Source organism: Rhineura floridana, chromosome 10 (assembly GCF_030035675.1).
Source record: "Rhineura floridana isolate rRhiFlo1 chromosome 10, rRhiFlo1.hap2, whole genome shotgun sequence".
In the NCBI taxonomy this organism is placed as follows: Eukaryota; Metazoa; Chordata; class Lepidosauria; order Squamata; family Rhineuridae; genus Rhineura; species Rhineura floridana.
The window spans coordinates 25,646,200-25,670,910 of NC_084489.1; the positions used below are offsets into that span (position 1 = coordinate 25,646,200).

At 39.9% G+C, this 24,711-nt stretch overlaps 1 protein-coding gene across 2 annotated transcripts in view; it reads right to left on the reverse strand.

Annotated features, from left to right (window-relative positions):
• The window catches only part of CNOT10 (CCR4-NOT transcription complex subunit 10), a 38,704-nt gene extending 21,359 nt beyond the window's left edge, over positions 1–17,345 (reverse strand). For both annotated transcript variants that reach the window (XM_061586573.1, XM_061586572.1), the window contains exons 1-9: positions 17,063–17,345; positions 13,425–13,519; positions 9,130–9,291; positions 5,898–6,048; positions 5,193–5,335; positions 4,689–4,775; positions 3,820–3,903; positions 3,175–3,292; positions 1,965–2,114 (exon numbers count right to left, since the gene is read on the reverse strand). In XM_061586573.1, the coding sequence (XP_061442557.1) occupies positions 1,965–2,114; positions 3,175–3,292; positions 3,820–3,903; positions 4,689–4,775; positions 5,193–5,335; positions 5,898–6,048; positions 9,130–9,291; positions 13,425–13,519; positions 17,063–17,084 (1,012 nt within the window). In that variant the 5' untranslated portion in view covers positions 17,085–17,345. The remainder of the gene's footprint in view (positions 1–1,964; positions 2,115–3,174; positions 3,293–3,819; positions 3,904–4,688; positions 4,776–5,192; positions 5,336–5,897; positions 6,049–9,129; positions 9,292–13,424; positions 13,520–17,062) is intronic.
• Between the last annotated feature and the right edge of the window lie 7,366 nt (positions 17,346–24,711).

The following is a 24,711-nucleotide window of genomic DNA, read 5'->3' on the forward strand; positions in this document are numbered from 1 at the left end:
TTTGTTTTGACTAACCACCTCATGAAGTAGGTCAACATATTTTAAAGGAGGACTTGCCCATGGCCACACAAATAAGTTCACAATGAAAGTAGGACTCCGAATCATGTCTTCTAGGACCAAGTCCAATTTTTCTCCTAAAAAACAACCCTTTTTCATTTCAGTAGAGACTGCTCCTAAGTGGTCAGTTCTCATCATGATTATTGTTCAAATTAAGGTATCTTGCATGCTCCACATATACCAATTTTGCCACTCTCAAAATCACACACTTAAGGGTAAGCAAGATTGCTGGAAGGAGGACTTTGGGCAAGGGCTCAAAATATCAAGGGGCAGCTTAAACCTGTGGCAGCAACACGACTGCCAGTCTCTGAAGCACTTTACCTCTCTAGTACAGAGTGCACCCAATGCTGCTTGTGACACCTCCCATTAAAAAAAAGTAGTGTGGCTGTCAGAAGGCAAGAAGTAACAGCCTAGCAGTGTCAAGACAACTCTGCATATGGGAAGATTAGATTTGTTCATTTTCCATATGAGGCAATGATTCTCCTGGATCTATCAAAGAAAAACTAAAAGGAAAAGAGGAACATTCGTCCTGTTTTCCCCACTAGTTCTTTCTTGGCCAATTTCCCTCTGTCTCCTTTCTAAACATGGATTTCTTAAACAAGAGAAAGAAAGGTAGAGAAGGAGGAAGAGAATAAATCAGTATCTGCAAGTAGTAGCAGTAGCACACTCTTGCCCTTTGCCACTTGAGACAGTGTAGCAGAATAATATCTCAAGTGCGCTTAGTGTGGATGTATTACCTAACTATAAGCTACTATCACCATTTAATGCTCACAGTAAGTGTGACTAAAGTAAACAGTGTTCAAATGAACCTCTTTCTTTTAATGCATGCTTAAAAGTACAATGCCAATGCCGAAGTTATTTTAGAAGTTTTTCCATTTATCCATTGAAAATGGAAAGGAGGGTATAATGGAATACTGGAACAGCTACATTCAAGTGTTGTCTGCTGCCTTTTGTAACCTTAGAAATAGATCCTGCGACTCCTGTGATCTTCTGCAAGTCCCTATTTCAGACGTTGCACCGTTCATGAAAGTAGACTGTTCTCATGAACTTATGAAGGTGTGCTGGTTACAGTAACCTCTACACCAACTAATGGTTTCTAATCTATGCTCGAGATTGTGATGGTACTGGAGGTACAATCTAAATTAATCCATCCAGAATAAGAGGACATGCTCTATACATGGAGTACCCATTATAACTTCATCATTTCACATTGTCTGTGTATTTACTTCTATTTCCAGCTCTAGTTTGTGATCACAGGATAGCCTTGTTCAGGTCTTCATCTTCTACACCACCATCACATTGTTGTCACTTGGCTTGACAGCTTTCCATGTGTGGAAAGAGTTAACTTCTGCAATGGGGAACCTGATCATGCAGGTTTCTAAATCACCTAGGGGAAGTTTCATGTGTAGAACAGGCTCCCACCATAGAAGTTATCCCTCCAGCACATGGAAGACAATACAGCTGAACAACAGGAATGCAACGGGGGGGGAATGAGTGTGCCCTCGCTCTCCCCCTCTAGCCACATGGAGGATGAACAGATTAACAAGGCTTCAGTCTGCTTTAGTTCACCAGCTGACAATGGAGTCTATTACATATCTGGTGCACGTATAACAACTTTGGCTACCTGTATATCAATTTAGGCACTGTATTAACTTGATTTTTAATTAAACATTTGGAAAAACATCTATAAACAACTGCTTTGGAGACAGTGGTCTCTGTTTTTGTACTCTGTTGTCTAACTGTAAAATGGGTTTAAAAAGATAATTCTACAGAGCACTTCACATATTAGACATCTGATAATGATCCTTTTCAATAACTGGGAGACGGAACAATTTCATGTTTACAGTGTTCCCCATAAAAATATACTCACTAACAATGCAGCACATTTTATTACCAGCCTACCTTACCTGGATCTGTGCCACCAGTTCCAAGCTGTGCACAGGCATTGTCATTTTCCTGCAAAGCCTTTTTGAAATAAAAAATTCCTAAGTTGTGTTTCCCCATAGCAAAATGGATGCACCCAAGATTGTTCCAGAACATGCACCGTAAGCATTCACCTAAGAAAAACGAGACACAGAAATAAAATTCTGGGCTAAAAACTGGAGGTTGCAGCAAACATACTGATAACTAAACTTTAAAGTGCACAATATTAGTACCCCACATTTAAGGGAACATTTTTTTAAAAAAAATTGTTATGCATAACATAACATATAACATGCAATACAATGGTACAACACACATTATTATAGCGAAATAGAGTAACTGTATTCATAGTCACGACTCTTTACAGGCCATGTGGGGTAGTCTGCAGTACAACTGTGGACATGCAGTTGTCCCATACACCAACACATAATATACCACAATATACATTAATTACCACATAGAATTTATGTGACAATTATAAAGTTAACAGAGGCTATTACATATCTGGTGCCCAACATTTTATGGACTAAGAACAAGTGAATTCAAATCCACACTGTGAAAGAGATTAACTAATCTCAACAGTCGATAATGCACCATCAGTATAAGGTAACTATGTAGCCAAAACAGCTGAAAAAATAAAGCCTTGGGTGCTTAGATAAATCTCTTCAGAAGGGAACCCTCACATTAACTTCAAAATACAAAGAAGATTCAAGTGAAACAAGACACTGCATGACCTCAAATAGCTGTTGAGCACCCGACAGAACCACTACCAGAAAACAGGCCTAAGCTGCAACCCTATTCAAACTTATCTGGGAGAAGCCAAACAGGATTTAATTCCATGCATAGGATTGTGTTGTGAGCTATTATGTGGTTTGTTAAGTAACATTCACTCCAGTTTTAAAAAATGAAATTTGTAAGATGAACAAAGTTAACATGCTCTAATTAGAATGCATTACAAGAGAAAATACAGCTATTTCTAAATACGCTTTCAATATTTTGGTGCCAATAGCATTATCAGAGACTCACATTTTTGTTCTCAAACAGAATTCAGTGTTAAGAAAAATGACCATATAGAAGGAAATACGAGAAATACTCCTGTACACACAAGCAATTCACACAAGAATACACCAATTCAGGGAAAGGGAATTATGTCAAATGAGACCCTGTTTTTCCAAACACATAAATTTATTTTACCTGTTTTCATAAATCCTGGATGTTCAGCAATGTTTGAGCCGTTCAACAGCTTTACTGCTTTCCGATAATTGCCTCTTAAATACTCAAAGTTGCTTTTCAGAAAGAGAGAAGGAGCAGACTGTGAAGACAACAAAACCCATGGTTACTGATACTTGAAGGAGAAAGTTCGTGTAGTTGGACACACCAATTATCTACATAAGAGAAACAGAGGAATCAGAAGTGACTGCACATCCCTCCAACAGAAAACCACCAATGAATGGTCCCAAATCAGGACAGCCACAGTGTCTGGATGATTGCCAACACAGCAGTGGGTCATAACACTGGCAAGCTGCCTAACAGAAATCTCTAACAAAGGAAAAGCTAATTCAAAAGGAATTCAGAAGAAGCCAAGCTGGAAGCAGGAGCAGCCAGTGGGGAGAGGCAGTGGCATGGACAGGTTAGGAGTCAAGGTAGCAGACAGTCATCCTCATCCCATTTTATAAGACGTTCCAACCATGTTCATTTTCTCAAATCCCAAAAGTGAAGCTTTTGTTTCAGTTCCAGACTTCAGCATTATGATCTGTCCATCAAATGCTATAATGAAATGAGTTTAGATTTTTTTAAAATACTGACATGTGACTTGTGATAGCAATCACAGGTACTTACATTTCCAGCTGTGTTCATAACCGACTTGATCTCCCTCTTGCATGCTTTCAGAGATTTCATCTGAATATAGGCTCGCACCTTATACTGTTAATTAATAAGTAATTTTATTAAACTGAACTAAAGCTATGACAGTTATTCAGAAATTACACTGCTTTTGATTACCACAATTGGGAGACAATGTACTGTGACATGCCATGGGTATACAATTTGCTGAACAAAGGTTAAAACATTTCTGAAGTACTCAATGATAAATCAAGCCTTTTCTTAAAACATATGAAGAACTATGCACTAAACCACGCCGGTAATTAAAACAGCACATTTGCACAGTTTAAAGGCAATCTGTGAATTCATGCTACTCTTTAGTCTCTTTCTTCAGTCTGAGGAATGAAGTGCAAAGCAAAAAGATAGATTAAAAATCCTATTACCTGCTTACAAAATATGGGTGAAAAATTCTAATATTAAAGCGAAAAGCTAATTCACATATCAGGGTGGCTGCCTATTTTGTTCATGCAATATGTTCTAAATAGAGAGTCATGTGGAGAAACTTCCTTCTGTGAACTAAGCTGTACGTGGATACCATCTACAAAGGACAATCACAGCAGCTGGACTGAACACAGTATGGTTGCCAAAAACAAGAACAAAAAAAATTGGCTGATGCAAGGTGTATCTATGCAAGCCCAATACACACCAAGGATACTCTTACAGTATATACATGGAAAGGACTATGCTGTGGAAATAATTACACATATTAACTAGCCCTGGGTCATTTTTTAAAAAATGCACTGAACATGCAAAACAGCATGTAGTGCCTTCTAAAATGACATATGAAACATATTCAAGAATAAATAGAAATCTAAACTTAGTCTTACCTGATGTATTTTAGACTTAGCAGCTTCTGTCAAGGTTCCACTTTCAGCTTTGTGACTGGAAGTTTCCTTATTAGTGTTATTACCTGACTGATCACAAATTGAGAGGTGAAATGGTTGATACTTTAAGCTAATGAGTGTATGTTCCATAAAACTACTTCATAACTTCTGAAACATCTCATGATGGAGTATCTCTCTATGCTAATAAACCTACTGAGGGCATTGCCACAAAAACAGGCATAGAGAAGCATATGAAATGGACACCTGTGACTCCCAAAAGCACTCCCTGTGTAAAAAGCCACAATACCAGCTGTTAGGAGGTCACGAGAAAGCAGACTGCTTGGTTAAAAAGAGGGATTCCTATGCCATTAAAAATCAGTTACCCTGAATATGTGACCAGTTCCAATCCGACTATGTTAAATTCCATTGCAGTTTTACAAGGCCAATGAATATTCAGCTCAACATACTCTTTAATTACCTCATTTTCCTGTATTCTCTCATACCTACCTCATTTTTCCCATTTTTGTTGTTGCCGCCTTGTAAAATCATTTTTTCCAGTACAGCAAGCAGATGCAAGGCTTTTTCAGCTTGGCAAGTCAGCAGGTATAAGTCTACAAGCAGAAAGCATACTGCTTGGGCAAACTTTTCCTCTAGAAGATAAAATAATGAAGATTTAGTCCTTCCCCTTGAGGGTTTATAAATGGGATAGAAAACATTTTCAAGAGGATACAAATGCAGATCATGATTTTCATTTTTAAGACTATATTTATTTTAAGGATTACCTATGAAAACCAAACTCACACATACTTTTCTGATTTAAATATTAAGCCTGCAAGGCTTTCAATGCAACAGCAGTCATAAAAGTTTATTATTATACATCAGATTCTGCAAACTTCTGAAGCTGTGCACATAAAGAAATATTTGAACACAGAGAACTGTGTCTCCAACTATCCATTTGTTCCTGTGATTATGGTATCTTTACATCTGAGAAAATGATGCTCAGATCTCTTCCATATTTATTATTGAACAATTTCTCTTGAGTAGACACATTTATACCAAACACACACTAAATACATAACTATTCCAGTTGAAATGCATTTGCTAATTCTAAATATAATGAATACAAATAACTGTATCAAGCAACAACTGCATGCAATCTGGGGATTTGGAGGTGCAGCAGAGACTAGAAGGCTTTTGCCTCTGTTAATTTACCAAAAGGTTCTATAAACTGGTAAAGCTTCTCTCCAACTATAATTGCTTCAGTGTACTGCCGGAGATGATACAAAATAACAGCTTGATTGTAGTACAGCATGCTGTTTTCAACATCATCTAAGCCATCCATTTCCTCAACAGCTGAATGAACCTGGGGAGGGGGAAGAGAGAATTCAAACACAGCCCTGTTTAATCTAATCCTACATTGATGACTAAATGAAAACAGGATAGTTACAACAGTTTGTGCGATGAATTGGACCATGTAAAAGCCAAATAAAACACCACTTAATATAGTACGATTTCTCCAAGCATCCCAGAATGTATCAAATATAAGAAGGCAGCTTATTCACAAACGGAAATAATACCAAGCTAACAGTACAACAAAAAACACTGTATATATACAGTGCCTTGCAAAAGTAATCAGACCCCTGACCAATGCTCTCATATTACTGAATTACAAATGGTACATTGTAATCTTGTTTGTATGATATTTTATTTTGAAAGACTGAAACTCAAAATCAATTATTGTAAGGTGACATTGGGTTAAGTTGGGAAATGTTTGTAAGAAACATTAAAAACTGAAACATGTTGCTCGCATAAGTATTCAACCCACACATTAATATTTGGTAGAGCTACCTTTCACTGCAATAACAACTTTAAGTCTCTTGGGGTAGGTGTGTACCAGCTTTGCACACAGTGTTGGAGGAATTTTGGCCCATTCACCTTGGCAGATTTGCTCCAGGTTGTTCAGGTTGGCTGGACACCGCTGGAGGACCACAATTTTCAAAGAGCGCCACAGATTCTCAATGGGATTCAGATCAGGACTTTGACTGGGCCACTGTAGGGCATTCACCTTTTTGTTCTTGAGCCACTCCAGTGTTGCTTTGGCCTTGTGCATGGGATCATTGTCCTGCTAAAAAGTGAATTCCCTCCCAAGCTTCAGTTTTTGAGTGGACTGAAGCAGGTTCTCTTGCAGTATTTCCCTGTATTTTGCTCTATCCATTCTTCCTTCAATTTTAACAAGATGCCCAGTCCCTGCTGATGAGAAGCATCCCTACAGCATGATGCTGCCACTACCATACTTCACTGCAGGGATGGTGTGTCTTGAGGCATGGGCAGTGTTAGGTTTGCGCCACACATAGTGCTTTGAGTTTTGGCCAAAAAGATCTTGGTCTCATCTAACCACAAAACCTTTTCTCACATTGCAGCTGGGGCATTCCCATGCTTTCTGGCAAACTCCAGACGTGCCTTCAGATGGTACATTTTGAATAATGGCTTCTTTTTTGCCACCCTCCCATAGAGGCCAATGTTATGCAGAGCTCTTGATACGGTTGACTGGTGCACCATTACTCCACTCCCAGCCACTGAACTCTGTAGCTCTTTCAGAGTGATTATTGGCCTCTGTGTGGCTTCTCTCACAAGTCTCCTTCTTGTCTGAGTGCTGAGTTTTGAGGGATGGCCTTTTCTTGGTAGTGCCTGGATGGTGTGATGCAGCTTCCTCTTCCCGATTATTGATCCAACTGTGCTCACTGTGATAGCCAAACACTTGGATATTATTGTGTACCCTTTCCCTAATCTATGCATTTGTATTGCATTATCTCTCACTTCTGCAGAATGCTCTTTGGTCTTCATTTTCCTTCAGATCCACAGCCTGACCAATCATCCTTCAACAGTGGGGTTTTTATCCTGACAATGTGATAGCAACTTTAATGTGGAGGCCAATGATAAGGTAATTGCGTCCTCAATAAAGCAATTTCTTTCATATGTGTAATCTGGGAGCTTCCACAGCACAGGGGTTGAATACTTATGCAAGCAACATGTTTCAGTTTTTTATGTTTCTTACAAAAATTTCCCAACATAAAACCAATGTCGCCTTACAATAATTGATTTTGAGTTTCAGTGTTTCAAAATAAAATATCATACAGAACAAAATTACAATGTACCATTTGTAATTCAGTAATATGAGAGCATTGGTCAGGGGTTTGATTACTTTTGCAAGCACTGTATTTAGTTGTGTAAGTGAACAGCAAAAAGTTCTAATTAACCAAGCAGATTCATATGATCCTGTTTTTCCCATGGTTACTGTAGTTATGCAACAGCCTGAGTTTTTCCCATCACAAAGCAGTGGCTCATGTATGCAAGCAATACATATCAACGGGGAAGGAAAAACCTAATTTATTGCCTTGTAAATGGAACACCTTGCATCCCATTTTACCCAGTTAATTTAATCAACTCTCATTTAAAGGCCACTACATTATTTTCATAGTACTTAATGACCATTGGGTTTTCTATTCTTTGTTAGTCTTTTTAAAACAAACAAAATGCAACACATTTTTTAAAATCCATTCCTACTGTTCACCTTAAAGCTCTGGTCATCAACGCATTTTACTTAAAAGCTCCTTTGGGAAGAAATGATAGAGGTAAGCCAAGGCCTTAAGCCGCCCACATACAAGTTCTATTGATATAGCCAGGAACTATTTTTTGCCTCTGGCTGGGCAACAGAAAGACCAAAAGCACTCAACACAGGGCTGTATTTGGTCTAACACTACCAAATGCTGAGTGTTTCTCACCCCCCCAAAAGTCACAAAATAATTTACGAGAACAAAAGAGACTGAGAACCAGGATCTCAGAATAAATGTTTAGCCTTATGAAAAGAGTTCTTTTGCCAATTAGAATGGGCTACACCTCTGTTTCATTTCATCTATTAAAACAGCTAGAATACTATTTAGCTATCTCTGAGTACCTGAACATGCAAAATTTAATGAATGCAGTGCATCTGTCTTTACTTGTAAATCCCATTATTTCAGTACCCAGGCATGCACAGGACTGCAGCCAAAAACAATTAACATTCCTATTACATTTATTCTATTACTCTGAATAGTTTATCTAGTATTAGAAGGATGATAAGGACCAAACCAGATGTCATAGGGTGGCACCATATCTTTTCACATCACTGGTGCAAGTGCATTTTCTCAGAAGTGATTTTAAAGAGAGCTACCTACTATGGTTGGTTTTGGTTTTAAAAAAACAAGCTACGTAAGACAGAATCACAGAACTCCCTGAAATATCTACTTTGTCCTCAAGATTGTACTCCCTTTTGGAAACAACTAGTTCTTGTAGGATTGTGGGTAATGGGAAACTTTTGCACACATTACAAAAATCTCTTTACAAAGAGAGAGGAAAAAACTATTGCAGAACACACCCATCCAACAAGCAAGTAAACAAACAATACCTGGTTTTTCAGTTGATTAAGGGTTTGTTTCAAGTTATCAGTTGTTGTCTGATTACTTTTACAGAACTCTGCTACTGCCATGTTCAGAACTATTTTGTAATCGTCCTTGTTTATTTCTTGCAAGCAGCTAAGGTGTTGCAGACAAGCTTCATAGTTTCCAGCCTGCAAGCATCACAGTTAAAAAGGCAAGGTTTGAATCGACACATTTTAAAATAAAAAACTAACTTTAAATTCCAAAATACTTTTTCTAAATTTGCAAACAGACTGGACCACATTCAGATGTCACATTCTTCAATCTGGAGCAAGCCATGTGTGCAATCCGTCTACCCAGGTTCATATATCACTGTAAACAATCATTAACATGCCTTTCTGGGCTGTTAGTCTTCTTCCCACTTTGTGCTCGAAGGAAACAAACTGCTATCACTGGCTAAGCAGGAATTATGGTTGGCTTTGCTCCAACAAACCACAGTTAGTATGGCAAAAAGAAACCATGACTATAGATCATGCTTTTGGGGGAACAAAACCAATCATGATCTCTGGTTCAGATGTAAAGCTAAGCAAGTAATTGTGGTTTGTTCCACCAAACGCTGCCAGTGAGGAGAAGCAAAGTAGCCAAGAATGGCACATTCACAAAAAATCACTAACTATGGTTTACTGTGATATGAGAACAAGATCTATGCTTAACAGAACACTTTCTGGTTTGTCAAACCATACCTCACTGTGAAATCTAAACCAGCAAACACTGGCCTGGTGAGACTGGTTCAATAAACCATCATTAATCAACCCAACACAAGCCTTGTGCTGAGTGCTCCATCCCTCATGCACCCAGCTTCAGCAACGCTATCTTAGTTTTTATAGAAATTTCCCCTAACATCTGAACCAGAAAACTATCTTAAGGTTCCCTCCAAATCAGGACATGAAACCAGGGGTACATCAGAAACCAGTTTGGCAGCTTGTATATCACAGGAAGCTGCAGTGTGATAAACCAGGAATCATTCTATTAAGCCAAGCACATGAAGAGGGAGCAGGCACATGCACAGAGCTTGTTCCCAATCCTCCAAACCAGGGCTGCCAGTGCAGTGCTGGGTTTAAAATGTCGGAGTAAGACAGGGAGACCAGAGTTCAAATACCCACTTAGCTTAGCCATGAAGCTCACTGGGTAACTTTGGACCAGTCATTCTCTCAGCCAAACCTATCTCACAGGACTGCTGCAAAAATAAAAGGAAGGGAGTCATGAGTGTGATAGTGAGCTCTTGAAGAAAAGGCATGATGGAAATGGAATGTAATTGTCTGGAAAATTGGGGGATACGATGTCTAAATGCAGTCAGTGCCTGTTTCTCTTTGCTACAATAATAGTCAGTTTTGCTAAGCTAGCAGCCTGAACTATGCTGAAACTAAAATATTCATTTATTTCATAGAAGTATTTATATAACGACTTCCGGGAAGGGTGACTTAGCCTGTGCCTGCTTTTGAGACGGGCTCCTGCCTCAAAAGAAGCTTATTCAGATATATCAGTCAGTTTTTTCTTTTTTTTTTGACTGATTAAACTTCTCCCGGGTAGGGAGAAACGAAGAGATTAACCTCAAAGCCTATTTTTGTTGGGACGACCAGATCTCATTAATTTATGGGACGAGGTCCAGCCGACGAAGGTGGGACGGATTTTCAACAGCAAGCTCTATCTGTTAAAGCGAAAGTTCATCTTATCTTCTAAGAGAGAACGCACTAACAGGCAAGCACCCTTCTTTCTATATTTTTCTTTTACTTGACTTAAATTGTTGCTGTTTAAAAGAGATTTGCCAGATTGATCGGTTTTTGACATCTCACTGGGGAGCCGTAACTTCTCTCTGCTACGCACTAATTAATAGCTTATCTCTGTTTTTGTTGCAAAAAGCTGTCCTGGATTTGCATTCTAAAGATACACACAGAAGAGGGATTTCTATTCCAGATTTTTATTTTGAAAAATATTATACTGTTTTGAGACTACTCTCTTTTTGGTCTATTTTATTTTGACGAATCTGTTTCTTGACGATTGCCATTAATTGCTTCGATCCTGGGAACTGCATTTTGTTTACTTAACTATTGGAGAGATAAGGCTGTCTGCTCTGTTTATACTGTGATGTCACCAAGTTTGGAGTATTAACCCAATTGTTGCTGAAATAAGAAGTGGTTTTCCTATATTTTTCTTTTAAAATGGCAATTAAGAAAGTGGCTGAGAATCTGGAAATAACTATGTTTCAGAGAATAATGAATGAGATTGAGATAACGAAAATTGAATTGAGTAAAATGAAGCAGGAGATTAAAGATATAAGGGTCCCTGTGAGAGAGGTGACCCTGGAAGGGGTCCCTGTGAGAGAGGAGACCCCGGAGATTGGAATAGGGGTCCCTGTGAGAGAGGAGACCCTGGAGACTGGAATAGGGGTCCCTGTGAGAGAGGAGATCCCGGAGATTGGAACAAACGTGGAACAGGAACAAGATTTGGAGTCTATGGACTTTAGAAATAAAATCTATTGTTTGGAACCTAATGTTATCTCTGAAGAAATTAATGAAGATTCTAGAGATAAAGTTATCAATGGCATGGATTATCTTCTGGACTGGAATGATGTGATGGAGCCCAATATAGAGAAAATCTATGGAATTAACTGCAGCCATGTGACAATGGAAAAACTTTTAAGAGATGACCCAGTGTATTTTGAAAAAAAGAACAGAGATATGATTTTACAGCAGTATTTCAGCAACTTATTCAGAATGGATGGCAAGAAAATATTTGGGATAGAGGTAATTCCCATCAGACTCTTATTATATGACTATGGCTTTGACAGCAAGATTATTATGGAATACTGATAATGGAAGATTGGATATTGAAATTACTGGACTTAACAAGACTACTGAAGATGGAAGATGGAAAATGGAACTAATAGAGATAATAGAACAATGGCTACTGAAATTACTGAACCTAACAGATTCTGATGTGATGGATTAATTGAAATGTTTATTTTGACTATGGTTATGACAATAAGATTATCATAATTAGTAATGAGATGGATTAATCGATATGCTTATCTGGAAAAAAAAATTGATAGATATATTTCTTAAAGAATTGAAACCTCTCTTTGACTTTTTGTGGAAAGAATAAAGTAATGTTTATGAGATTTGATGATTAAGTAAGATAACTACTGGAGGAAAGTGATTTTATAATATGACTTAAGAGACAGGATTGCTATATATTATAGACTTATAACTGATTTGATCTTTGACAAATGGGAAGTCAATATTTTACTCTTTATTTTTTTTTTTTTTCTTCTTTTCTTTTTTTCTTTTTGTTTAACTATTTTTGATTTTGTTTTTTGTCTTTGAATGTTTTATGATTTTGTCTTGTATGTTTTATGAAAATCTGAATAAAAATTATTGAAAAAAAAAAAAGAAGTATTTATATAACGCCCTCTTGCAAAACATTAGGGTGGTGTACAGCAGCACAAAAACATTTAAGAACAATACAAGTAATCATTACAATGAATGGCTACTCAAAAAATATTTTGGAGAGTTGCATAGGCCTATTGGCACCAAAAATATTAATTGCTAGAGCACAAAGACAAATTGAATTAAATTTTCCCTACAAAAATTTCAGACTAGAGGCTGGAGGAGTTCTATACATATTGGGATATCTGAATTTCTTCTTCACAAGCAGCAGTGTCCATGCTGGGAGATAAGCTGCCCTTAAAATCACACCAGCCCCACACTCTGGTTGGTATGCAAAGCACCGTACCTCCAGCAATCATATCTAACATGTGAAGTGTGGGCAATATGCCCTCAACTTCAAAAACCCTCCATGTGCAATGGGGTATCCTGCTCCAGTCAAAAGTTGCTGGTTTGGAGATGTTTACAGACCAGGATATGCACACTAAGTTTTCTCTGCAGAAACACAATATAATGTGTGACTACAGAAACTGTGTGCTTCAAACTTTGGTGCCACCCTTAGGATCTAACTAGATATGGTGGAGATGGAACAGTGCTTTTTAACATGAGTTGACACTGAACATGTATAGAATTGGCAATTTCACATGGAAAAAGGCAGACAAGATGGTGCAGAGCCCTTCTCTTACATGCACACGTCCATAGCACACACAAATTCATATTAAAAATCCAGTCACTTAGAAACAGGTTTTATGTTTTACAATCACCTCCGTGAAGTGTTTAGCCTACAGACAGTGGGTTAGAAGACCTCTCACTTGGCATGTAACTTTCACTGTATTAATATGCTAAAAAAGAGGTATTTACTATCTCAATAATTACTTTACCATGAAAGCTTGGAGTGCACTGTATGATAGCTCCTTTTCTTGATCAGTAATGCCAGAAGAAGTACCTGCTGCTTCATGTTTCTCTGTTCCCTGGTCTGCAAGACAAGTTAAGTGTTTAAAAACATAGTTAACTCTGACCAGTTGCAAACCATTCTAAGAAAAGCTTAATTCATATTGAATTTCTTTTGCTCACACTCCAACTGCATGTACCTGTGAGAATACAGAATTTAGTAACTCTCAATCCTTACACAGTAATAATCTAAATGTGTAGAAAGTTCAGTTTTATGCCATCAAGAACACCCACCTGAAAAAATAATTCAAGGAGCAAGTGTTAAGTGTTATGGCTAAACAGGGCAGCTCTCTTGTTACCTTATAGCAGGGTTTGTAAGAACATTGATCTCGTTGTCAGCTATCTGAGTGATTTGCAGGCGATCAGCGTTTCAGAGTCCCAATAGTCTAACGACAGCAACAACTAAAAAGCTCTTTCCCACTCAAAATTAAGTTGCTGAAAAAGAACATGGGGGGGGGGACGGGACACCAGGAGTGTATTTCTATGTGAAAAGATTTATGAGCATGATTCTGATACTGATCACAAATTCCTAGACTAAGCATGTGCACCCTGTTCCTCAGTTCCTAGCACATACACCCATTTGAGGCTCCATTTTGCACCCGACTCCAATTCATGGCACTCAGGGATCTAATAAAAAAAAGTAGATCCCACAAACCCGAAGTCTGGCTACTCCTGCCTTATAGGAGTTACCCTACAAGGCACTGAATACAAAAATCAGAACCACAACTTGGGAGTACTCCTGGATCTAGTATTGTTCTTATAGAGTCAGCTGGTGGTTGTGGCCAGGAACATTTTTGCTCAGCTTCAACTGCACTTTTTTCCTAGAAAAGGCTGTTCTGGTCTGTTACACATGCCTTTGTGTAACAGACTAGATTACTATAATGTGTTCTATTTGAAGCTATCTTTGAAAAGTTTTTTGATATTTCCAGCTGATGAAAAACACAGCAGCAAGCTTTTTTTGTATACTGTTATTACACCAACTTAATTCCAAATACAAAAACTGGTTTTGACATTTAAAGTCCTAAAAGCTTTAGGACAAGGACATCTAGAGGACTGCCTCCTCCCAAACCCTAGTCTGAATCTATTTCCATACTTAAATCTTCAGCTGAGGCTCTGCTCCATGTTCACTATCTGATGTGCAGTGGGTTGTGTGGTTGCATAAGAACATAAGAAGAGCCTTCTGGATCAGGCCAGTGGCCCACCTAGTCCAGCATCCTGTTTTCACAGTAGCCAACCAGATGCCCATGGGATGTCCGCAAGCAAGAACTGAGTGCAAGAACACTCTCCCCTCCTGCAGCTTCCTGCAACTGGTTTTCAGTAGCATACTGTCTCTCACTACGGTGGCACAGCATAGCCATCATGGCTAGTAGCCATTGATAGCCTTATTTTCCATGAATTTGTCTAATCTCTTTGAAAGCCGTCCAAGTTGGTGGCCAGTACTGCCTCTTGTGGGAGCAAATTCCACATTTTAACTATGCGCTGAGTGAAGAAGTACTTTCTTTTGTCTGTCCTTTTTGCAGTCAGTCTTTAGGAAGATTTGGCAGGATCCCTCCATGCTAGCCTTTAGGTGCCTGATCAAGATGTTATTGTTTATGAAATGTGTTTGATCTGGGAAGTCACAAGAACCCTTGATTGTTTGTTTATAGATAAATGAAGCAGCTGCTTTTGTATGTTAGCCTCTATAATCAGCCAGCCCAATTCCATATGCAGCTCTTTCTATCCCTTTCACGTGGAGGTAAAGAACATGAAACCTCAGCTACATTATCACCTGCCAGGGACCATAAAAGACAGCCATAAACACCTCCACAACTTCCTACTATATTGTTCCTTTCTGTGGAACTAGTTGCATTGGCAACCAATCTGATGAAAACTGGGGTATAAATATCAATAGAATAAATAGTTTTGATTATCAGTGCTCCTGCTATTGTTTTAATGCTGTTTTGCTGGTTTATTGGTGGCTGTTAGTGAATGTTTGTGATGCTTTAAAGTTGGGATTGCTAGTTCCCATTAGGGGGCATATAAAGGGTACCATACCAATATTTTAATACATTTTCAGTGAATACACACACAGCAATCTGCTTTAAGCTTTAAACATTTAAAATGATATAGTACCACTACAGTCAGAAATTATAAGTCATGTTATCTAAGGAAGCACCAGCAGTCTTTTTGTTCTGCTGGTTAAAGAGCATGAAGTAGGCATTCTAAAAGTAGAGTGAACCCCAGATATGCTGGATGGTAGCATGATGTTGGTCCATGAGCAAAATATATTTCCACTTGCGCAACACACCTTCTTTGTCCTCCTCCTCCTCTTCAATGTATCCCCTAGAGCATCTCTCAGATCTACTCTAGAAAGTTTGGGGACCCTCCAGAGCACATTTGGTGTGCCATGGGGGGCTACAGAAGGAAGCAGAGGAAGTCCTGCTCAAGCAATGTTGGACTCCATCCATTGTGGCAGAACAACTCACTTCCAGATAAAAGTATGTTTGGGTTCACTATTTTGTCTGGAGAGAGGTCACAGGGACAGCTACACAGAGAAAATGAGTGAATTAACTAATTAATATAGTTCAGTACAAACACACAATAATTCAACTATAATTTATCAGAAATGGCTGCTGAGTACCAGCCCAGTGCCAGTTGAAGATAATTTCTCACCCAGTACAGTAGGAAGTCCCAGGCAACAGGTCCTTTCAAAATTTTAGCCACAGGGGAGGCAGGGCTGGTCTTTTTATGTATAGCCTAATAGGGTTTTCACATTATTATAATAAAACAGTACAATCCCTTATTCCTTCCCTCCACCTCCCCTTCTCATCTTCCTTTCCTCCCTTTGACCTCATGCCAATGTATTATTCTGTTGTGGATGGAATAAACACTCCCTTGCAAACATGATGCAGCAACACAGCTGGAGCCAAGCACCTCTGGGTTCAGTCACTGTCTGGATAGCCTAGGAACCCTAGCTATGCTACCTTAATTTCTATGGTAGAAGAAAGGCAGCATATACATATAAGAACTACATTTTTTAAAAAAATCTGCCAACACAATAATCTAGCCACCCATAGAAGATAGGATTTTCATTCAGACAGCACGTTGCTGGCATCCTTGAATTGGAACGTTCTAAAACCAGATCTGAAATCCGCCTCTCGTTCACACCATCTCTTTTTTTATTAATTTATTTATTTTACTCAGAACTCTCCAAGGAGAAGGGAATAAGAGAAGAGAAACTGATACTTAGGTCTCCCTTCTGGGTTCTGTCCCCCTCCTCTTTCCCTCAGGCAGCAACACCTAACGAAGTTTCCCCTCACGTCTCCGCTTCCTTTTCTCCCGCCTGCTATTAAAGAAAGCAAGCCATAAGGATCTCAGAGAATTCTCGCCCACCTGCTGCCAAGGATGCCCTCTGATACCCGCCCGCCGGCCCTATATTCCAAACCCACGCGGAGGTATACATGGGGAGCCTCTCCCTCTATCCAATGGAGGCAGAGGAACCGGCAAGGGCGATATCATTCCTCTCGCGGAGGAAGAACAAGTCACTATGCGAGCCTAAGGGAAAGACACACCGCCTCTTTGTCCCCACCTCCGCCTTTGTCCGCTGCCATTGATGTCGCTGAAAACTTCGCGAGCGATATATTAAGGGGAAAACAGGAGTGGGCTGTCCTGGAGATACAAGTCGCCTCGACCGCCTCTGCAGCGGCCCAACCTCAGAAGCGCCGGCTAGAAGAAGAGATGATGGGGGGCGGGCACGACTAATTTCTCCCCCTCAGCTTCTGACGAGCTGCTCTCTCTGCTTCCGGGTTGAGCTCAGAGGAAGAGGGAGCCTTTCTAGGCTGAGACGTCTTCTCACTTCCCGCAGCGTACAGACGTCACGCATAAAAATCTTGCAGCGGGAGGAGCCAGAATCTATCAAAGCTTAAATGGTTGGGGGCCTTTGCGAAAAATGGCGGGAAAGGGGCAGTTCGAACCAAAGTTTAGTCTCCACCACTTTTTTTTTTTTTGCTTTAAGTGCCCGGGCTCAACACTGGAATCCATGAAGTAAATAATAAATGCAAGTTTCTGAGCGAAGTACTTTCTTGTTTTATCCTTACACAATCACAGCCTGATTAATCACATCTGGGACAGGAGATAGACGTGAGATCTCCACATTCAATGAAGTAAAAAGTTGGAAGATTCAGTACAGACTTCTTCACACAGCACATTGTTAAATCACGTAATTTGCTACCACAACATGTAGTGATAGCCACCAATTTGGATAGCTTTAAATAAGGTTTAGACAAATTCACGGAGGACAAAGGTTACAAATGGCTACCAGCCATGATACTAGATTCAGTATCAAAGATGGTATGCCTCTGATTACCAGTTGCTAGGGAGCATAATTGTTTCACTCATGCTCAACTTGAGGGCTTGCTGTAGGTATCTAGTTGGCCACTGTGAGAACAGGATGCTGGATTTGATGGAGCTTTGATCTAACAGGATTCATGTTCTTACCCAGTTTAGTGTGCCAACTGGCCAGGATACTCCATTTCATTCTACCTCCCACCTCCCTGTTCCCCCTCCTGCTCAAGCAGCCAAGCAAAATTCCCTGGGTGCTGTCTTTGCTCAGCCCTCATTCGACTGTTTTGGGATTACCTGTCCCCACAATTGGGTTTCCCCCCCCTTAAATATGTCTGGACTGTTTCTCCTAAGCCTGCCAATGCCTCCCTCTTGTTCATAGATGTTATGTTGGCTACATAAAGTTCTACATCTAAAGAATGAATTTGTTATTAGTTTATAGGATTTTGTCCTGGTCAGAATATATAGCTTCCAGGTCAAGTTGAGACCCATCACCTCTTTATTATAAGGATTAAGCCAGGAAGTGAATGAGTGAATGTCTCTGGCACACTCTAAAACTGCATACAGCGTAAGTACAGAAACAGCAGTACCTATGGTTCAATCCATATAAAATTTGGTTATGAGTGTTAATTTGGTGATCTAATCTGGGTTTGAATTTGCATTTTACTCCCTGCTAGCAGGTTAGGGAGTAAAGCATAACCAGACACCACAGACTCAAAATTTTAACTGAAATGTATCTGTCAGCTTATTGATATACATTGATACATATTATTCTGTTAATGAATCATTAAATATCTTTTTATAGAAAATAAACATGAGGTTTGAAGAAAGATATAGCAACATAAAAGAAAATGTAATATTACAATTTAGTACTAGCAAGATCTGAATTGTGATGTTTTATCAACCATGAATTGGATAAAGGGTTGCTTTCAAGGTTCCTTTATCTCTGATTTCCTTTATCAGGGAAAATATGAATCATAGAATCATAGAGTAGTAGAGCTGGAAGGGGGCTAAAAGGCCATCAAGTCCAACCCCTTGCTCAATGCAGGAATCCAGATCAACGGATTCCCGACAGATGGCTGTCCAGCTGCCTCTTGAATGCCTCCAGTGTCAGAGAGCCCACTACCTCTCTAGGTAATTGGTTCCATTGTTGTATGGCTCTAACAGGAAGTTTTTCCTGATGTTCAGTCAAAATCTGGCTTCCTGCAACTTGAGCCCATTATTCCATGTCCTGCACTCTGGGACAATCGAGAAGAGATCCTGGCCCTCCTCTGTATGACAGCCTTTCATGTACTTGAAGAGTGCTATCATATCTCCCTCAGTCTTCTCCAGGCTAAACATGCCCAGTTCTTTCAGTCTCTCCTCATAGGGCTTGGTTTCTAGTCCCCTGATCATCCTTGTTGCCCTCCTCTGAACCTGTTCCAGTTTGTCTGCATCCTTCTTGAAGTGCAGAGACCAGAACTGGACGCAGTATTCAAGATGAGACCTAACCAGTGCTGAATAGAGGGCAACTAATACTTCATGTGATTTGGAAACTATACTTCTGTTAATGCAGCCTAATATAGCGTTTGCCTTTTTTGCAGCCACATCACAGTTTTGGCTCAAATTCAGCTTGTGATCAATGACAATTCCAAGATCCTTCTCACATGTCGTATTGCTGAGCCAAGTATCCCCCATCTTATAACTGTGCATTTGGTTTCCTTTTCCTAAGTGTAGAACTTTGCATTTATCCCTGTTGAATTTCATTCTGTTGTTTTCAGTCCAATGCTCCAGCCTATCAAGGTCTCTTTGAATATTGTTTTTGTCTTCCACGGTATTAGCTGTGCCCCCCAATTTTGTATCATCTGCAAATTTGATAAGCATGCTCTGTACCTCCTCATCCAAGTCATTAATAAAGATGTTGAAGAGGACTGGGCCCAGGACCCAGCCCTGTGGTACCCCACTCGTTACTTCTGCCCAGTTTGAGAAGGAACCATTGATAAGCACTCTTTGAGTACGATTCTGGAGCCAACATGTGGATCCACCTGATAGTTGTTCCATCCAGCCCATATTTAGCTAGCTTGCTAATCAAAATATCATGGGGCACTTTGTCAAAAGCTTTGCTGAAGTCGAGATATATTTTGTCCACAGCATTCCCACAGTCTACAAGGGAGGTTACCCGATCAAAAACGATATAAGATTAGTTTGGCAGGATTTTTTTTCATAAATCCATGTTGGCTCCTAGTAATCACTGCATTGTTTTCAAGGTGCTTACAGACTGACTGCTTTATAATCTGCTCCAGAATTTTTCCAGGGATTGATGTCAGGCTGACTGGTCTGTAGTTCCCCGGTTTCTCCTTCTTGCCCTTTTTGAACATAGGGACAACATTAGCTCTCCTCCAGTCATCCGGCACTTCACCAGTCGTCCAAGATTTTGCAAAGATAACAGACAGCGGTTCTGAGAGTTCTTCAGCCAGTTCCTTCAATACTCTAGGATGCAGTTTATCGGGCCCTGTCAATATGAACTCGTTCAAAGTGATCAGGTATTCCTTGACCATTTGTCTATCAATCTCAAGCTCCAATCCTGCCCCTTCTACTTCATGTTTCCTGGGAGGGTTATAGACCCTTTTTTAGGAGAAGTCTGAGCCAAAGTAGGAATTGAGCACTTCTTCCTTTTCTTTGTCATCTGTTATCATTTTTCCATCCTCATTGAGTAGCTGTGCCACCATTTCTTTTCTCTGTCTTTCACTATGGACATACCTGAAGAAAGCTTTTCAGTTGCTTTTAGCATCCCTTGCTAACCTCAGCTCATTCTCAGCTTTAGCCTTCCTGACGCCATCCCTGCAATTCCGTGATACCTGCCTGTACTCTTCCTTTGTGGCCTGGCCTCCTTTCCATTTCTTGTATGTGTCCTTTTTTGTTTTCAGGTCATCTCTAAGCTTTTTATGAAGCCACATTGGCTTCTTCTGCTGTTTCCCCCCTTTTTTCCTTGTTGGAATTGCTTGCCATTGCGCTTTTAGAATTTCCTTTTTTAGAAACTTCCACCCATCTTGGACCCCTTTTCTCATTTACCAGTTACCGGTTACCGGTTACCAGTTGTTTACCGGGCCCAATTCAAGGTGTTGGTGCTGACCTTTAAAACCCTATACGGTTTCGGCCCAGTCTATCTGAAGGAGCGCCTACAGAATCACCAATTATGCCGCCTGACAAGATCAGCCTCACAAGACCTTCTCTCGGTCCCACCGGTTAAAACAGCTAGGCTGGTGCGGATCAGAGAGAGGGCATTTTCGATTGTGGCCCCCACCCTCTGGAATCCCCTTCCTTTTGATCTCCGACATGCTCCCTCCCTGATGGGTTTTCGCCAAGCCTTAAAAACCTGGCTATTCAGGCGGGCCTATGGGATTGGGGAGGATTAATTTTATAAGGTTTTAAATAGAAATTGGTTTTAAATTGATTATGATTGTGTTTGCTTGTATTTTATTTTGTATTATGTACTGCTCTCTATTATTGTAAGTCGCCTAGAGTGTCCACTAACCTGGACAGATAGGCGACCAACAAATAAAATTTATTATTATTATTATTATTATTATTAAGGTTGCTTGCTTGAGAAAGCAGTCTCCACCAAAGAAGAGTCTTAATAAAACAATTAAATAGATAATTTATCTTCAAATTTTATTGTTTTATTAAGAGTATTGCCACTAGGTGGCATTATGTTGCAGGTTAATTGGTTTAACAAAACCTTTTAATATTAAGATTAGTATAAACTGGAATGTTATTTGTATCCAGCTGAATTATCTGTTTGGATAAATACACATATGTGGGTGCATGCAAAACAACAAACTAGTGCATAAAACATTAGGCCAGGTGACTATCATCTAGAATTAAGGTCTCCCTGCGACCACATCTGATTCCTGAGAAATCCTACATGGGCAAGGACAGGATTCATTTCCAGTATAGAAACGTTTTGGTTTCCAGCTCACAAGAGCGTTCAGTTGTTATATTGGCCCCTCTGTTTTCTGACTTCTACATACACAGGAACACTGTATTTCTCTGACCACACATGGAATCCTAGATCAGGTAGTGATTTATCAGCTTTTACCCGTAATTTGTTTTTAAATGCCTTTAGGAACATAGGGGCTGCATTATACCAGGTTGGATCTAGCTCAGTATTGTTTACAACTGTGATAGGCAGCGGCTCTCCAAGACTTTAGCCTGGTCTTTGCTCCATTCCTCATTCCTCTTATCTGCTCTATAAGGCCCTATTACATTCTTATGCTTTTCCGTTTCAGTCCTACTAGGCAAAACCCCATCCTAGGAGTTTCTGGTCATGCGAATAGGTGTAGAGAGAGGGAGGAGAATAGTCTTCTGGTTGCTGCTATCACAAAGGTGCTCAAACCTGTATACTCTGTAGACTTTCTATGGATTTTTTTACTGCAGCCCTTAAGAAGAACAAGCATATTAGAGCCTGTGATGCAATGCTGAAGATGGTTCTTAGTTCCTGGTTCCTTATTCAACACAGAGGTGAACAATCAGCATGAATAAGAGACCAAAGGGATTGTTAGCCATCTTGTGCTTATTATCTTGCCCTTCTTCTCAGCTTTCCCATAGCATCTCTCCAGCCTGACCTGGTCTGGCAAAGCAGTTCAAGAGGAGAAACTTTGCAAAGAAAAGACAGATCTGGGATGAATGTAAACTCCGTTTTACATGTACGTTCGTAAAATGTAAGATTTACACCTTATATACTTATTCCAATATGTTTGTCAATGTCCATGCTGTGGACCAGTGGTTCCCAACCTTTATGAGTACGGGACCCCCTTTGTAAGGTCAAAAAAATTGTGACACCCCCCCCACTAACTGTAATTTTAGTTTCCATTAATTGAAAAAATGGTGCATGGCAAAATAACATCTCCAAATAGCCCTTTCCATAAAAACCTCTCTGCAGACAGGGAGGTGTTGCTTCCTTTTCTTAATGCAAAGATCCAATCAAATTGGGATCCCCTCCCCCTCAACAGTCTGAAGATGTATAGTCCTGTCTCCCAACACCAGTGGGTTACAGTATTGGGCTAAGATCCAAGTTCAAATCCCCATCCAGCCATGAAGACCACTGGGCGACCTTGGACCAAACAGTCTCTCAGCCTGACCTATCTCACAGGGTTGGCGTAAGGATAAAATGGAAGGGGGGGGAACCATGTGCACCACCTTGAGCAACTTGGAAGATGAGATATAAATGCAATAATAATTAAATAAATACATTTCAGCTGCAGTATGTGGACCCCAGCCCCAGTCAATCTGCTCAGCTTTTTATTATTATTATTAATTATTAATTATTATTATTATTAGTAGTAGTAGTATTTTATATTATTTTATTATTGTTGTTGTTAATAATAATAATAATAATAGTAATAGTAATAATAATGTGGCAATGTGGAGATGCTAGATTGTGAAGACTAAAGGGTGGATAGATTGAGGAGGGGGTTAGTGCTTTTAAGCCTTTGGATGATCATCAGAACTGAAGACTTGGTTAAACACAGAGCTTAGAAGATTACTTTTAAAAAGTAATAAATTACAGTTACGATCACATGGCCCAAAAAAGTAGTACAGTAGGGCCCCACTCAAACGGCAGGTTAGGTTCCAGACCCCCGCCAAAAAGTGAAAATCACCAAAAAGTGGAGCACTGACAATAAAATGCCGCCCAACGCCCTTCTCGGAGCACATCATGCCGAAAAAGCGGAAGAAGTGCCATATGAGTGTGGCCCTACTGTAATTGAAAACTGCCGTATTAGCAAACACCGAGAAGCGGAACGCTGAAAAGCGGGGCCCTACTGTAATTACCGTTACAATTACAATTGCTCTGAAAGTAACTGATTACTTTACTTTTCCTCAAAAGTAATCACTACAATTACATTTCAGTTTTTTAAAAAAACGCCTACAAGGTGCTGGCCTTGGCTCCTGCACATCAGAGTAGTCTAAAACAACATTAAAAATAAACACACACACAGAGGGTAGTAGAATATTTTTTTTATCCAAGATTAACATGGCATAACAGAATCTCACATCCCACCCACCCCCAGCAATGATGATGCCCCAACACTTGAAATCAAATTTTACACTTGAAATGCTGCTTTTACAATACATTTCTGTTATGTCTCAAAAGAACAAGATGCTCAAAGAGCATATCAGACAAGGAATGTCTTTTTACAGTCATTATGTTATCACCAGTACTGAACAGGCGTTCTACTGCGGCGCTTGAAGGCATGCCTGTGTTGTGCTGCAAAAAACACTGCAGCGCATGTGGAAAGCCATGGAGTGATGACACTTCCCTGCTGGGAGACCTCAGGTATCTCAACAATTCCTCATCAGCAGTATCCACTGCTGACTTCTTGCCCTGAGGCTGAATGTTAAAGAAGTCATTTTCCAAATCATCTCCTTCCTGGTCTTTGTCTGAAGACTGATCACTGCCCTCATTCAGTGCACCCATCTTTATATCAGTTTTCAACAAGGCTTCCATTGTGTATCTAAGAAAAAGAGAGGATATGTTAACACATATATGTTAGGAAACCACCATCTGCTCTTGATATCCTGATGGTTGTCATGTCCCCTGGTTCACGTTCCAACTGTCAGCCTGAGCCTGTGGATGATGACATGCCAGGTAGGAAGGTGACCAGGTCACCACACTCATGTGGCAGCACAGCAGGCCCCTAAGGATTACCTGCAGCACCCAAGGTTGTGATGAGGAGCCCCAGGAAGAAAAGGCCCAGCCCCTGCCTACCACCTTAAGCCCTCTGATGCCTCCCTTGAGAAAACATTTCCCTTGGAGTAATCCACCCAAAGAGTTTCCCTAATGTTCTTAAGCAGAGCTTGGAAAAGTTACTTTTTTGAACTACAACTCCCATCAGCCCCAGCCAGCATGGCCACTGG